A 14,050-nucleotide genomic window follows, 5' to 3' on the forward strand; every position below is an offset into this window, starting at 1 on the left:
TGAAGACAGCTGTGGCAAAAAGGGTTGCAAACGGGATCCGGCTCAACTTATGACGGAAACGCCAGCACCAGTGGTGGTCATTAGATGAGGAGTAACTCTCAAAGGTATTTCACTCATCCAGTGGCTCAGGCTAATGATCTAAGCCTCTTTGCAAGGTTGTTGTGTGATTTAACAGATTAACAGAGTTGGAAGGGACCTTGTAGGTCATCTAGTCCAACCCCCCCTTGCTCAAGCAGGAGACCCTACACCGTTTCGGACAAATGGCATTCCAGTTTCTTCTTGAAAGCCTCAAGTGATGAAGCTCCCACAACTTCCGAAGGCAACTTCTGTCCCATGGGATGATTGCTCTCACTGTTAGAAATTTTTTCCTTATTTCTAGGTTGAATCTCTCCTTGGATAGTTTCCATCCATTATTCCTTCTCTGGCCTTCAGGTGCTTTGGAGAATAGCCTGACCCCCTCCTCTCTGTGGCAGCCCCTCAAATATTGGAAGACCCCTATCCTGTCTCCCCTGATCCTTCTCTTCACTAGACTAGCCAGGCCCAGTTTTAGCCTCCCCTCCCCTCATCGTTTTGGTTGCTCTTCTCTGCACTTTTTCTAGCGTCTCAACATCCTTTTTTTATAGTGTGGTGACCAAAACTGGATGCAGTACTCTAGGTGTAATCTTATTAGGGCTTTATAGAGTGATATTAGCACCTCCCTTGATCTCAATTCTGTCCTTAATGCAATTTAGGATTGCATTGGCTTTTTTGGCTGCTGCCGCACACTGCTGGCTCATATTTAACTGGTTGTTTACTAAGACTCCAAGATCCCTCTCACAGTCCACCTTAGTGCCACCTGGAAGAGTCAAAAAGAAGAATTTTGAAATCTTCCAAGTCCTCTTATGGTCTGAATGGAGCAAGGAAGGATATTTTCAACCCAAACCCAATCAGCAAAGAAGAATAGTCTTTGGGTGAACGGCTCCATGTAACTTGGTCTCTAGGATGGATGCATTTTCGAAGAAAACCCACAATCACACTTTTTTTTATTGACAATAATGTTGACAAGTTGCATATGGGACCCAATTTTGGAAGGAAAGATGAGACCAGTGTTTGGCGCATCACTTTGCAGTTTAGGAACTGTTAATGCAGTTTAGGATTGCATTGGCTTTTTGGGATAAAACGAGGGTGGGCCTATCAGAAAAATGCATAAGTCACCTTTGATCAAATTGAGGAAAGTGGGGGGGAGGAAGACCCTGGAGAATCACAGTCACCAGCACTGAAATAGAGGATGCACATCAACCTGAAGCCCACCCCTCACACACCCCAGCCTTAAACCTAATTATTCTCCCACTAAGAACAATACACTGTTCAGATACTGCTGTTTTTAATTTCCTTGTCGTGGCTGAATAATCAAAGTACAAAGAACAGGGTTGACAAATGGATGAGTCTGGGGTCTCGCTTCTTCCAAGCCAGCCCAGGCAACCAGCCATTCCTTTAAAAACAGGCCCCTCATGGCTGGGGGGGGGGTGGCGGGGGGGAGGAGAAGAGAGGGAGACGGCCTGTATGATGAATGTGGGAAGGAAAGCTGACACACCGCTTTTAATAAAACATAACGAAGCATGGCATCGTAAAATATTTCCTTTAATTCAGTGGTCCCAGGAGGACCCGTAATAGTAGCAGCTCCGAAACACACTTGGCAGTTTGGCTGGGAGAGATGAAAAGGGGCTGCTTGTTGTACAAGCAGCCTTTAAGGCCCCCCACGCACCTCTCCGGCAACCTCGGAAAAGGAAGGGGCGCCCGTTGCTACTACGAATGACTCCCCGGCCGGCCCTGCACGCAACTCACGCAGAGACACAACTGGGGGGGTGGAAAGCAGAGCCTCCCCGCCACCTCATTCTTACAGGTTGAAAAATAAATAAATAAACAAACAAACAAACAAATAAATAAATCCATGCTAAAGTATGCCTGCCTCCCACCATGTATTCTGCCTTGAGGACTAGCAGCTTGCTTTTTTTTCTTTTTCTCAGTTAGCCAAGAAAGGAAGGGATGCTTGCAAAAACAAGCACCTTCACCTCCATGTCCTGCAATGAAGCTGAGCAACTCAAACCCCTGATTTGAGGAGACATCACCCCTCTCCCCCCCCCCAGCCAAACTGTGCATTGTTCTTTTTGCTAACACCCTTCCTGGAGTTTAACCGCGAATAAAACTCTCTTCCGTACATCCAGGAGAACAAGCCATGAATGCTCTGATTGTCTGAAATGCTTCCCTATCTGCTGTGTCCCACCCAATTAGCTATATGGGCCTGTTAAATATGCTCCCCATTCTTATTTATTTCAGAGAGAGAGAGGAGACAGGGAAAGAGAGGAGAGGAGAGGAAGAGAGATATGAGAAATAGAGATGGAGTGATGGGAGGGGGAAGGAGGGAGGGGGAAAGAGAGAAGGGGAGAAAAAGAGAAGAGGAGAGAGAGAGAGAGAAGGAGGAAGAGAGAAATGAGAAAGAGAGAAGGGTGGAGAGAGGGAGGAGGGGGAAAGAAGGGAAAGTCAACAAGAAAGAGAGAGATGAGAAAGATAGAGATGAGAGAGAGGGACGGAAGGAGGAAGGGTGGGGGAGGGAGAGAGGAGTGTGAGAGAGAGGAAGAGAGAGATGAGAAAGAGAGAGAGAGGGATGATAGAGATGAGAGAGGGGGGGAGAGAAACAGAGGAGAGCAAAAGAGGGAGAGATGGGAAGGAGAGGGAGGAAGAGAGAAGGGGGAAAGAGAGGAGAGAAGGGGGTGGGATGAGAGAGATGAGAGAGAGGAAGGGAGAGGGAGGAGGGAAAGAGAGAGAAGGAGAGAAAGAGAGGGAGAGATGGGAGAGGGAAGAAGAGGGAGGGAGGAAGAGAGAAGGGGGAGAGAGATGAGAGAGAGAGAGAGAAGGGGAAGGGATGAGAGAGAGAGGGAGGGAGAAAGAGAAGGAGTAGAAAGAGAGGGAGAGATGGGGAGGGAAGGTGAGGGAGGAAGAGAGAAGGGAAGAGAGAGAAGTGGAGAGAGAAATGAGAGAGGGAGGGGGAGAGAGAGAAGGAGAGATGAGAGAGAGAAGTGGAAGGGATGAGAGAGAGAGAGAGAGGGAGAGGAGGGAGGGAGAGAAAGAAGGAGTAGAAAGAGAGAGAGAGGGGGAGAGGGAAGGAGAAGGAGGAAGAGAGAAGGGGGAGAGAGAGAGAAGTGGGAGAGAGAAATGAGAGAGGGGGAGAGAAAGAGAAGGGGGAGGGATGAAAGAGATGAGAGAGAGAGGGAGTGAGAGAGAGAGAAAGAGAGGGAGAAATGGGGAGGGAAGTAGAGGGAGTAAGAGAGAAGGGGGAGAGAGAGAAGGGGGAGAGAGAAATGAGAGAGAGGGAGGGGAGAGAGAGAGAAGGAGAGAGATGAGAGAGAGAGAGAAGGGGAGAGGAGAGAGAGGGAGGGAGATGTTTTGAAAAAGCCCTAAAGAATTTGATTATTTTTCCCTGTGATTGGAGGCGGCAGGGGGTGGGGGGAGGAGAGAAAAGACATGGAGATTTTTCCTCTACTATAAATCTGGCATCTGCATTTCCCAGAGCACCACCCAAGTCTCATGCTGGGGAACGAAGAGAGGGAAAAAATCACCCCTTTCCTTTTCTGCAATGCTAAAAAAAAACCACCCTGTTTTGGCTCCTCGCGGGGAAACCAAATCCCCCATCTGGCTCAACGCATTCGCTTTATTTATTATGTCTAGGCCTCCTTTCCAGCAGGGATTCCCAGGGCAGCTTCTATCAAATACACAGGCATACACAAAGTAAAAAATGCAAGATGCATAACCAGCATTATCATATGAAAGTCACCCCCATCACCCCCACCCACCCCCCAAAAAGCCCACCGTGCCCAAATTTACTTGCCAACATCCATGCCACCCTCCACTGAGATGGGACTTAAAAGCTAAAAAAAAACCAGCAGAAATAAATATTCATGCTCGAATTAAATAGGTATTAACATATATTAATATATAGATAGATTTAATATATTAATTAATATATTATATAGATTTAAATCTTCCTCTGCCTTCCAAAGCTAACATTTTGCCAAACAAATGATTTTCAAATACAGGTGGTTCTCGCTTAGCGACTGACTTGTTTAGCAACTGTTTACTAAATTTAAATGCCGCCTGTTCTCCTTATCCCAAGAGATTCTTACAACGGCAAGAAGCCATGAATATAAAAGCAATAAAGTTTACGATGGTGATAAAACATTTCCAACCACTTCTGTGGAGCCAAGCCAAGCCGATAAGCGCAGTCAGAGTTTAACTTAGTGACCGATTCGCTGACCGGCCAATTGGTTAGTCCCAACTATGGTCGCTAAATGAGGACTATCTACATGCCACTGTAGACGGACCACTGACCCATTTTCAAAAGGGATGCTGAACGCATTAATTACCTGGGCTGGTTGATGGATTGATCAATTAAATCTTCATTAATCCTCAGCCTAAAACAGTGTTTCTCAACCTTGGCGACTTTAAGTCCTGCGGACTTCAACTCCCAGAATCCCCCAGCCAGCGCACCTGCGCTGGCTGGGGGATTCTGGGAGTTGAAGTCCGCAGGACTTAAAGTCGCTAAGGTTGAGAAACACTGGCCTAAAACAATAAGCTGGAAGGAAAAATGCACCAGAGGACAGAGAAGCAGTCATTGTAGGGCTATCAAAAGACCTCAAAAGTGTCCATCAACTTTTGCCTGAGCTTTATGGGTAAGGAGAAGACTTCCCGACCTCCAGGAAGCAGGCGATTTGACCAAGAAACCACCCACATCTCACTGCTGTGTTTCCCTCTGTGTCCGTGGGCAGCTCAATTACTGCCAACTTCACAACTTCTGCAAAGCAAACCTTTTGACCTGCAAACACATCTCCACGTTCACCTTTGTTCTGACCGAGGCTTCCCAAGAGCATGAAACAAACTCCTTGTCCAGACAAAAAAACCCTTTTATTAATTGATTGTGAATTCTGCTCATTCACATCCAGCAAAGTCTTTCCAGGGAGGATTTACAGTCACGGACCTTATCTGGCTTGGAGAGCTGCCAGGCTGATAGCTGCAGAACTTGGCAAGGAGCCTCAGAGAGTCACGAACCAATGAAGCAAACTAATTGTCTCCTGCAAACTCCACTCCCCTTTCGCTCCTCTTTTATTTCCTCTGGGAGGGGCCATTCATCGTCCACCTGTGGCCTTACTCCCAAGTCGACCCCTGTTCCTTAGCTGTTCCCTTCGTCTGGCAACTCTGCACATGCGCACACTGGGAACAGGCTCCAGTTGTTCCTCTGCCTCACTGATGTCTGACTCTGAAGGCAGCTGATAACTGGCATACGGCTCTGGCTCCCTCTCTGCCTCCGACACACAGGGCCTTCCCCAGATTTCAGGACTGGTCCATGTTCCTCCCCAACCTCCTCGTTGTCCGAATCTTCTGCCAGCTCTGCTGGCCTCTGGCAGGCCACAACAACCTTCCCATCTATGAGCAGAAGTTCCTGGTTTCTCCCCAGGCAGGGCTGTAGAAACATTCCTCAGGAGACATTCTTGGAACAGGTGGTGCCACCTTGGATGGACGCCCAAGCAGATATGGGAGAGGTGACAACCCACCCACCCCATCCCCAAATTGTGACATATAATGGGGCTTGTATGTAGGATAATGTGTTGTTGGTGGGTCTTCCCTTCCTTGATGGAGAAGGACTTCGCTGAAACGGATGCATCTTTATGAAAGCGTCCACTGGATTTGGTACCCTTCTCCCCTTCTGCTGCTGGGATCCAGGGACAGCCCCCAAAACAGCTGGCTGGGGAATTCTGGGAGTTGAAGTCCAGCCAACTCTTAAGTGGCCAAGGTTGGCCCACACTGCTCTACAGGGCAAGCTGCTTGCTTCCTGCGTTGCAAATCTTCTTTTAGAGATGCTTCCCAGCCTCAAGAATCACACCTGGCGTTTTTTTTTCCTGCCTTCCAGGCCCTTCTTAGCAAAGGAAGCAAGTTTCTAGTCCTCTGGGGATTTCGAGGCATCGCAGCAAACTCTAAAGGTCAGTGCCCTCAATGCTGTCCATAGAATTAAAACTTTTGTGACTTTCGGCTTCTCCACTGCACCGATGGGATGTAGGAGAAGGGAAAGAAACTCTTTAAGACTGAATGGGGAAATCAAACCTCCTTATGTGGATGCACTCTACCCCGATCCTCTAAAACTGGAGGCACCCTGCCCAACCCAGCAGGCAGGTGTGTTTCGCAGCCAGCAGCTGTCAAAAATCCATTCAGAAAAATCTCATTTTTAAAAAATATATCCTCTCCTTGCAGATCCCTTCAAGCCACAAGTTGCAAGGAGATTCCGTGCAGTGTCAGCGATTCTCATCCTCCCCCTAAAATCCCTTGCTTGCTGATCCAGTTCCCTGGGAGGAAGGAGAACAAGGGGAAGATTCCCATGGTTTCCAGCCTTTTGAGAATTGTTCTGTTTTCTGTTTCTCCTTTCATCCTTATTGTAGTGCATGCAATTAAAGACTTCCTTTCTGTCTCTCTTCTCTGTGCAGGTCATTCATTAGAGCAAGGTGGTCGTCACGGTTGAAAACAGGCAAGGACACTCATCTTTCTTCTGTAAGTGTGTAGCTCTTTTATTGCTTTGTGTACTTCTTTTATTCTTATTTAAGTAGCAAGTGCACGAAATAATAAATTTCCTTTTTGTGTATCTTCTTTTTGTAGGTCATTCATTGGGGCAAAGAATTCAGTGACATCGACTTGGCCACTCCCACCCAGTCACACGACCAACAAGCCATTCCCACCCAGTCACATCACGCCCAAGCCACCAAACCACTCCCACCCAGTCACATCACTGATAAGCCACTCCCACCCGGTCACATGACTGCCAAGCCACTCCTGCCCTGTCACATGACTACCAAGCCACTCCCACCCTGTCACATCACTACCAAGCCACTCCCACCCGGTCACATGACCGCCAAGCCACTCCCACCCTGTCACATCACTCCCAAGCCACTCCCACCCAGTCACATCACCCGTAATCCACCAAGCCATTCCCATCGGTCAAATGACCGCCAAGCCACTCCCGACCTGTCACATAACCAGCCAAGCCACTCCCACAAAATAAGCGAAGCCCACCAAATTTTTGAAACCCGCCACTGGAAAGAATTTTATTTTGGCTACACATCCCCCCCCCCCAGCTATCTCTACCTTCCGCCTTATGTTCCCCCAGCTCCACCCGGCCTGGCTGTGGCAGCCCTGAAGATGCTCCCAAAAATGGCTTCAGGGCTGACAGCTGGCTGGAGACTTCTGGGAGTTGAAGTCCACCCTTCTTCAAGTTGCCAAGGTTGAAAAACATTGTTCTAGAGAGTGATGGCTAACCTTTTTGCCACCGCATGCCAAAAGTGGGAGGGAAGCATGCGTGCTGGTGCCCACACCCATATTTCTATGCGCCCGCCACCTGCGCATGCGACTCCCTGCGCTCCCCCTGCTTTTGGCACGCGATGGCACGGTGAACCCGTTTTTTGCCTAGAAAGGCTCTGGAGCCTGGGGAGGGTGAAAAAGGCCTTTCACCACCCCCCACACACCCAGAGGCCTAAAACAGCCCATTTGCCAACTTCTGGTTGGACCAGAAAGTCTATTTTTCACTCTCCCCAGGCTCCAGGGTCTTTCTGAGAGCCTGGGGAGGGCAAAAAAGGCCTCCCCACCCCCCCAGAGGCCCTTCAAAAGCCAGAAACGGCCCGTTTTCCGACTTCCGGGTTGCCCGTTGGGCCGTTTTTCTCCCTCTGGGGACTTCAAGGAAGCCTCTGGACGCCAAAAAATGACCGAAAATCAAGGCCGAAATCAGCTGGCCAGAGCATGCATGTGCCCTGGAGCTGGTAGGGCAATGCCTCATGTGCCCACATAAATGGCTCCGCGTGGCACCTGTGACACACATGCCATTGGTTCGCCATCACAGTTCTAGAGACTCTGAACTCCACTTCTCTGGAGCTTTTGCTGCTGGGCAGCTGGGGCTGATGAGATGAGAGCACCTGGAGAACTACAATAGCAATAGCAGTTAGCAGTTAGACTTATATACCGCTTCATAGGGCTTTCAGCCCTCTCTAAGCGGTTTACAGAGTCAGCATATCGCCCCCACAATCTGGGTCCTCATTTTACCCACCTCGGAAGGATGGAAGGCTGAGTCAACCCTGAGCCAGTGAGATTAGAACCGCTGAACTGCAGCTAACAGTCAGCTGAAGTGGCCTGCAGTACTGCACCCTAACCACTGCAATAGTTAGACTTATATACCGCTTCATAGGGCTTTCAGCCCTCTCTAAGCGGTTTACAGAGTCAGCATATCGCCCCCAACAACAATCCGGGTCCTCATTTTACCCACCTCAGAAGGATGGAAGGCTGAGTCAACCCTGAGCCTAGTGGGATTTGAACACTGCGCCACCTCGGCTCACTGTGCCACCACTGCGCCACCTCGGCTCAACAAGTTGTTGAAGGAAGAGACCATCCACAATTTCCCTTCCCCCCCACAAGTTTGGCCAACCAAGGAGAACTGGAACCAACTGAGTAATCATTTATGGATCATCCCCTTCCCCGGCCTTCCTTTTCCTTCTCCAAATTAGCTGCAGCATCTCCAAGGCTTCGCAGGAGCGAAGACACAGAAACCAGTCACCAAAACCCGGAGAAAACAGAGTCAACATGAACTTCAGACTCTTGCCAGCTTCTCCTCTCCCGCGAGATGTCGCAGCTCTGCTTCCAAACACCTGAGGAACGTGGGTTTCTGGAGGCATCACTCCAAAGCAGACTAGACAAACTAAAGCACGAAGCACCAGAAGCACCATCACCAAAATTGCAAGAACGCTGAAGAAGTCCGGTGGAGAAGAGATAATCTGAAGTTATTTTACTTTCCAAGAGGAGAAGATGAAGAAAGGCCAGACAAGATATCTCTGCCATACACAGTTCTGTGATGTTCTCCAAGGTCCTCCAAGATGGATGGATGGATGGATAGATGGATGGAAGAAAGGAAAGGGGAGGACAAAGAAGGGGAGAAAGGGAAGGAGAAGGGAGGAAGTGAGGAAGGGTAGCAAAACACCACTGGCAACCAATATCTGGTTGATTCTCCCAAAGAGAAATTTGGGGGGATTTTCTGCATTTTTCCCCTTATCTGCAGCCCCCAGTTGAATCCAATTAATTTTCACATCCACCTTTCCTTCACTTCTTCGCCGTTTCGTGCAAATTTGGTGCCATTCACTCAAATTATAATGTCTTTTAGAAATAGTATCTTGATACAAGAAATGACTTTGTATTAACTTGTATGTAATTCTTGAGGGCTTCAGACATAACTTTTTCCAAACTCTGATAGAAGGCATCAAAGGATGTATTGTTCGGTCAGCGAAGAAAACGTTCAGCTGTCATTCCTGGCCACAGAAGGGCATGTTACCCCCAAAAGTTAAATTTACAATTCTGAGTAGTGTACAAATCCCGAGGAGGAGTGAAGGATGTGTCCTGTTTAAGGTCGTCATCGGGTCCAGCCTTCCCAGAGAGTCAAAGCCCAACAAGATGAGGTTCTACTCTGGAATAAGCACGCATGAGAAGCCTTCCCAGAGAAATAAATCCAATGGTTCCCCACCAAGAGAATCCAGGATTGCAAAGGTATTTCCAGATAGGCAAAAAGCAAAAATCGATTCCCAGATTCTCAGTACATGCTGGGTGTCACATTCGCTGGAAATTTACAGACGGGTTTTTTTTTGACCCTTCGCATATTGACACGAGGCAGACCACGGCCACGGGCAGCTGAGCATGAAAGAAGAGAGTTTCCAGCCCATTAAATTTTTACTGCCTGCCAGCCACTTCAAAAAGCAGCCCACCTTTGGTGATGCCTCCATTATTCAAAAGCTTTTCTCCCCATCTTTGAACAGGCTTTCTTTCTCTTGCAGGGAACAATGCATAACCCAGGGAGAAGAGGAAGAGGAAGGGAGGAAGGCTTGCATCTGAGCGGATGGGGGCAGTTTTCCTGTCTGAACTGTGATTGCTTAACCAAAGTCTGTTAATAGACCAGGATGGCTGGGGAAACGCACCCAGCAGCACCCTCTGCTGGCCGAACAAGGAATCTCCACCCGATTCAAAATCTCCACATCCTTCACGTTCTGTTAAAATCATTTTTAAATCCGTCTTGAAACACCAGAGAGTAAACGTCCCATCCGATTTGTCCTGCTGCCTTTCCTCTGTTTAGCTAACTTTGACAAAATTGTCCTTTAAACAAATGCTCAAGGTAGGGCAAAAAGGAATTCCCGGGCTTTTTACAAACCAAGTGCATCTCAATTCAAACGTTTACGAGTTGGGGAGGGGGGATAACATAACCTAGCTACTGAATGCCCCTCCATGCCTAAAGAATCAGTATGGGCCAGCCCAGCAAAATAAATAAATAAATACAATCTCGATCTAGTTCATACATCTAGGTAACTCAAGCCAATGAGCCAAGCTGCATGCTCTCAAGGAGCTGTACCTGTCATTTTTTTCACCTCTGTAAATAACATCAAATAAAACAACTGGGTCATTATTATTTTTTTGGACCGCAAGCCATAAATAATGATCCTCTCATGTTCTTACCCTTAAAGAAACTTCCTTAACCCATGTTGGGAAAAATCTTTTCACGCAACTCAGGTCAAAGGTTGCTGACCCAAAATTTCAGCTCACCTGAAAAAGAAAATCTGCAACTTCGGACTTTCCATTAAAAAAAAACCATTCCCAAATTATTGTGCTGGAAAGCCCTTAACAGGAACTCCCAGCTCACGCCTTCTTCCAATGCAGGAAAAAAACCTTTTGCCACCAAACCTCACCTGCTTGTCTCTTTCAAATTACAGGAGTGAATTTCTAAAGCCACCTTTTCCACAAAACCTACCTGGAAAAAATGAGCATTTCTTAAAAAAAAAAAAAAAAAAGGCAGGGAGAGAGAAATGTTTTGGGATAACTAGCGCTTCCAAGCCAAGAACCCCTCAAAATACGAACAACTGGAAAAGCAAGAATTGTAGCTCAAACGTGATTGAATCACCATTGAGGGGGGGAGGGATTCCGATCTGATTCGTAACTAGGTTTTACCCCAAAAAACACAGCAATGGGAAGGGCTTAAAATACCCCAAGATATCACCGTCTTAGCCAGCCCCATGTGTTAACTCACTTTGCACCTTGCCCCAAAGGGTGGGTCGGAAATAAAAACTGGAAAAACTTTCTCCTCGCCGCCGACATCTGCCAGACCAAGGATTAACCCCATGACCTAATATAACCTCTGGATGCCAGTGTGATAAAGGAAACCAGCTTGGGTCTCCGTTCATTGGGTCCAAAAACTAGAAAGCCAAGCACACACCCACAGGATGAATGGGTGGGGTGATGGAAATGAAGTCAGGTTAGGCAGGGAGGGAGGGAAGGGCCAATTAATAAGCCATTGTCCAGTTTGATGCCCTCCAGGGAGCTGGGCGAAAGGGACTGGGGAGGACAGGGGGCATAGCTAAGCAGCTGAGGATGGGAAAAATTGGGGGGGGGTTCTCCCCACCCCAGATGCAGCAGGGATTAGTCAACTAGCTAGTCATCCCTGCTGTGAGGCTAGCCCCCCCCCCCCCCTGCACAGACACGCGTCCACATCGACCCACACTGGGACGCCAGTCCCTGGGGGCCATTTACGCCCCGCAATCACTCCTCCTAACCCATCGCAGATGCTTCTGCACCAACTCAATTGCATTTTTTTTGTGGGGGGGGGGGGAAACCTCAACGTCTCCAAAGCAAGCAACCCACTCTCTCTCCCGCCCCCGCCCCGCCAATCCAGCCCGGCTCAACACCGATCCAACAATGAGGATTGATTGAGACGGGTGTCGAGTTCAAAAGCGAAGTGCCTTTCCCCCCAGGATCGCTGTTAATTTACGACGATTCTTCCTACCTTCGAGGAATAAAGAGGGAGCTAAGGAAAGGGAGCACCGATGGTCTTGGCAACGGAAAGGAAGAAGGCGAAGGATGGCGCGGAACAGAGGACCCCAGCTTCCCCCCCCCAAAAAAAGCACCCTTCTCGTCCCTGACTCTTTTGGCAAACTCCAGTTTGTAGCCCAGAAGGGTGGGGGGGTGGGGTGGGAAGCGGGAGGCTTGGGAAGGAAGGGCAGGTTTGGCACCCTCGAACCCCCAAAGCGGAGGATGCAAAGTTGGCACGAGTTCAGGAAATTTCTCTTCCAACACCCCCCCCCCTTTTGCTCCATCCGCTGGGGAGCTCTGCCAATACCCCTGCACCACGGAGCCGAGTATTTTGGTCCATCTCCTTCCCTGGGGGGTGGGGAGGAGGTAAGGGTGGATGGGAGAAGCAGCCCCCCCACCACCTCTTGCTTTCCCTTCCACCCCACCCCCGGCAAGGTCTCCCCACTTACCCAAGGCGGCATAATCGAGGAGTTTGCTGAATAGCAAGCAAAGCGGCAGCAGAAGCAGGCTCAACATCGTGCTCCTCTTCCCCCTCCAGAAATCTAAACGCCATCTGGTTCAAAAGGACGCCAGTCTCCCATTCGGCGAGGAGGCTCCGGAGGGGAGCAGAGGCAGGAAAGGGGCACGGAAGCGTCTGGGGCGGGTGGCATCCATCGCTGGGCGCCCGGCGGAGCAGGAGGAGGAGGAGTGAAAACTGAAGAGGACCACAGAGGAAGAGAGAGAGAGAGAGAGAGAGAAGGCTGGAAGAGGAAGATGCTGCCAGCGGTACCCAGCAGACAGACAGACAGACAGACGGGCGAGGATGAGATTGTGGTGCTTCTCGGCGTCCTCCCCGAATGGAAGAGTCAGGTTGGAGTTTGGGATGCAAGCCTTCAACTCCTCCTCCTCCTCCTCCCCCTCCGTCGCCTGCCTCTTTATTTTATTTTATTCAACACCCCCCCCCCCCCATTCCCCTTCCTCCCGCTTCTGCTTTGGTGCCGGCGTCTGTATTATACAGACTTCGTTAATCCTTCGGAGGCTCTTCTGCTGTCGTCCTTTAAGCTGGATTTATTGCAGAAAAGGGAGAAAGAGAGGGAGGGAGGCTGGGAGAGCACAGTTCCCCTCTTATGCTCTCTCTCTCTCTCTCTCTCTCTCTCTCTCTCTCTCTCTCTCACACACACACACACACACACACACACTCTTAACCCTTCTGCAGCTGAACCCCCCCTCTCCACGGAAGAGAAGCAACATCCTTAACAAGCATCGTTATCATTACCATTATTATTATTATTATTTTCATCATCCACATTGCTGCTGCTTGTATCCTGATAATCATCCAATTTTTTTCCCCACCCCAGGCAGGGAGAAATCAAGAGGACCACATTTGCAGGATTCCACTTCTAAAACCCCACTTGGTCCCTTTCCAGGTGAAGGGGGGGGGGTGTCTAACAACCTCATTAAGACAGCTTCAGTGGAGAGATTGGGGGGGGGGAAGGGAAACCTGCCTGCCCTCAGTCTTTCCATCTGCAGAATGGGGATAGTACAAAAAAAATTAGAGAGAAGACAAGAGATAGCCGAGGTTGTAAACGGTGTACCAGTCAGAGGTCTTAAGATTACAGCTCCCTCTTTGCATCTTTCGCATTAAAGGAAAAAAGATTAAGAAATTAGAAAACAATCATAAAACTGAATAATTAATAAGAGGGGGGGGGAATGTAAGACATATTGTATGTAAAATAGTACAGAATAATAGTTATAAGGGGAATATATGTACATAGAATGATGTAAGATGTATAGAAATAAGTATATTGGAAGAGTAATGTGTATAGAAGAAATATAAGTATAAATTAGTAGATGAAATGTGTAAAAATAGGTATATATTAATATAGATATAGATATAAAGGTATACATGTATGGATAAAAAGAGTATAATGGATGCCTACCAATGTGGAAATGTTGCAAAGATGATGTTTGTGTTTTAAAAAATAGAAAAAAACTGTTTCATAAAAACATTTTTTTTTAAAAGACTACGGCTCCCATCATGCTTGGCTTGGGCCATGCTCCCCACTGGAGATAAAATGGAAACGCCAGCCTTGAATCTGGCAGGGATCAATCTGTGCTTGGAATGACCAAGGAAGGGTTTGACTGCAAAAGACACCCCTCCCCACTC

General features: G+C 48.4%; 1 protein-coding gene across 2 annotated transcripts in view; it reads right to left on the reverse strand.

Annotated features, from left to right (window-relative positions):
• Window positions 1-12,780, reverse strand: part of IGSF21 (immunoglobin superfamily member 21) — a 161,065-nt gene extending 148,285 nt beyond the window's left edge. For both annotated transcript variants that reach the window (XM_087702191.1, XM_087702190.1), the window contains exon 1: window positions 12,354-12,780. In XM_087702191.1, coding sequence (XP_087558317.1) covers window positions 12,354-12,420 — 67 coding nt within the window. In that variant the 5' untranslated portion in view covers window positions 12,421-12,780. The remainder of the gene's footprint in view (window positions 1-12,353) is intronic.
• Window positions 12,781-14,050: the final 1,270 nt, after the last annotated feature.

This window comes from Thamnophis sirtalis, unplaced genomic scaffold, assembly GCF_051295495.1.
Source record: "Thamnophis sirtalis isolate CommonGarterSnake01/CBP01778 unplaced genomic scaffold, rThaSir2_p1.2 scaffold_15, whole genome shotgun sequence".
Classification (NCBI taxonomy): Eukaryota; Metazoa; Chordata; class Lepidosauria; order Squamata; family Natricidae; genus Thamnophis; species Thamnophis sirtalis.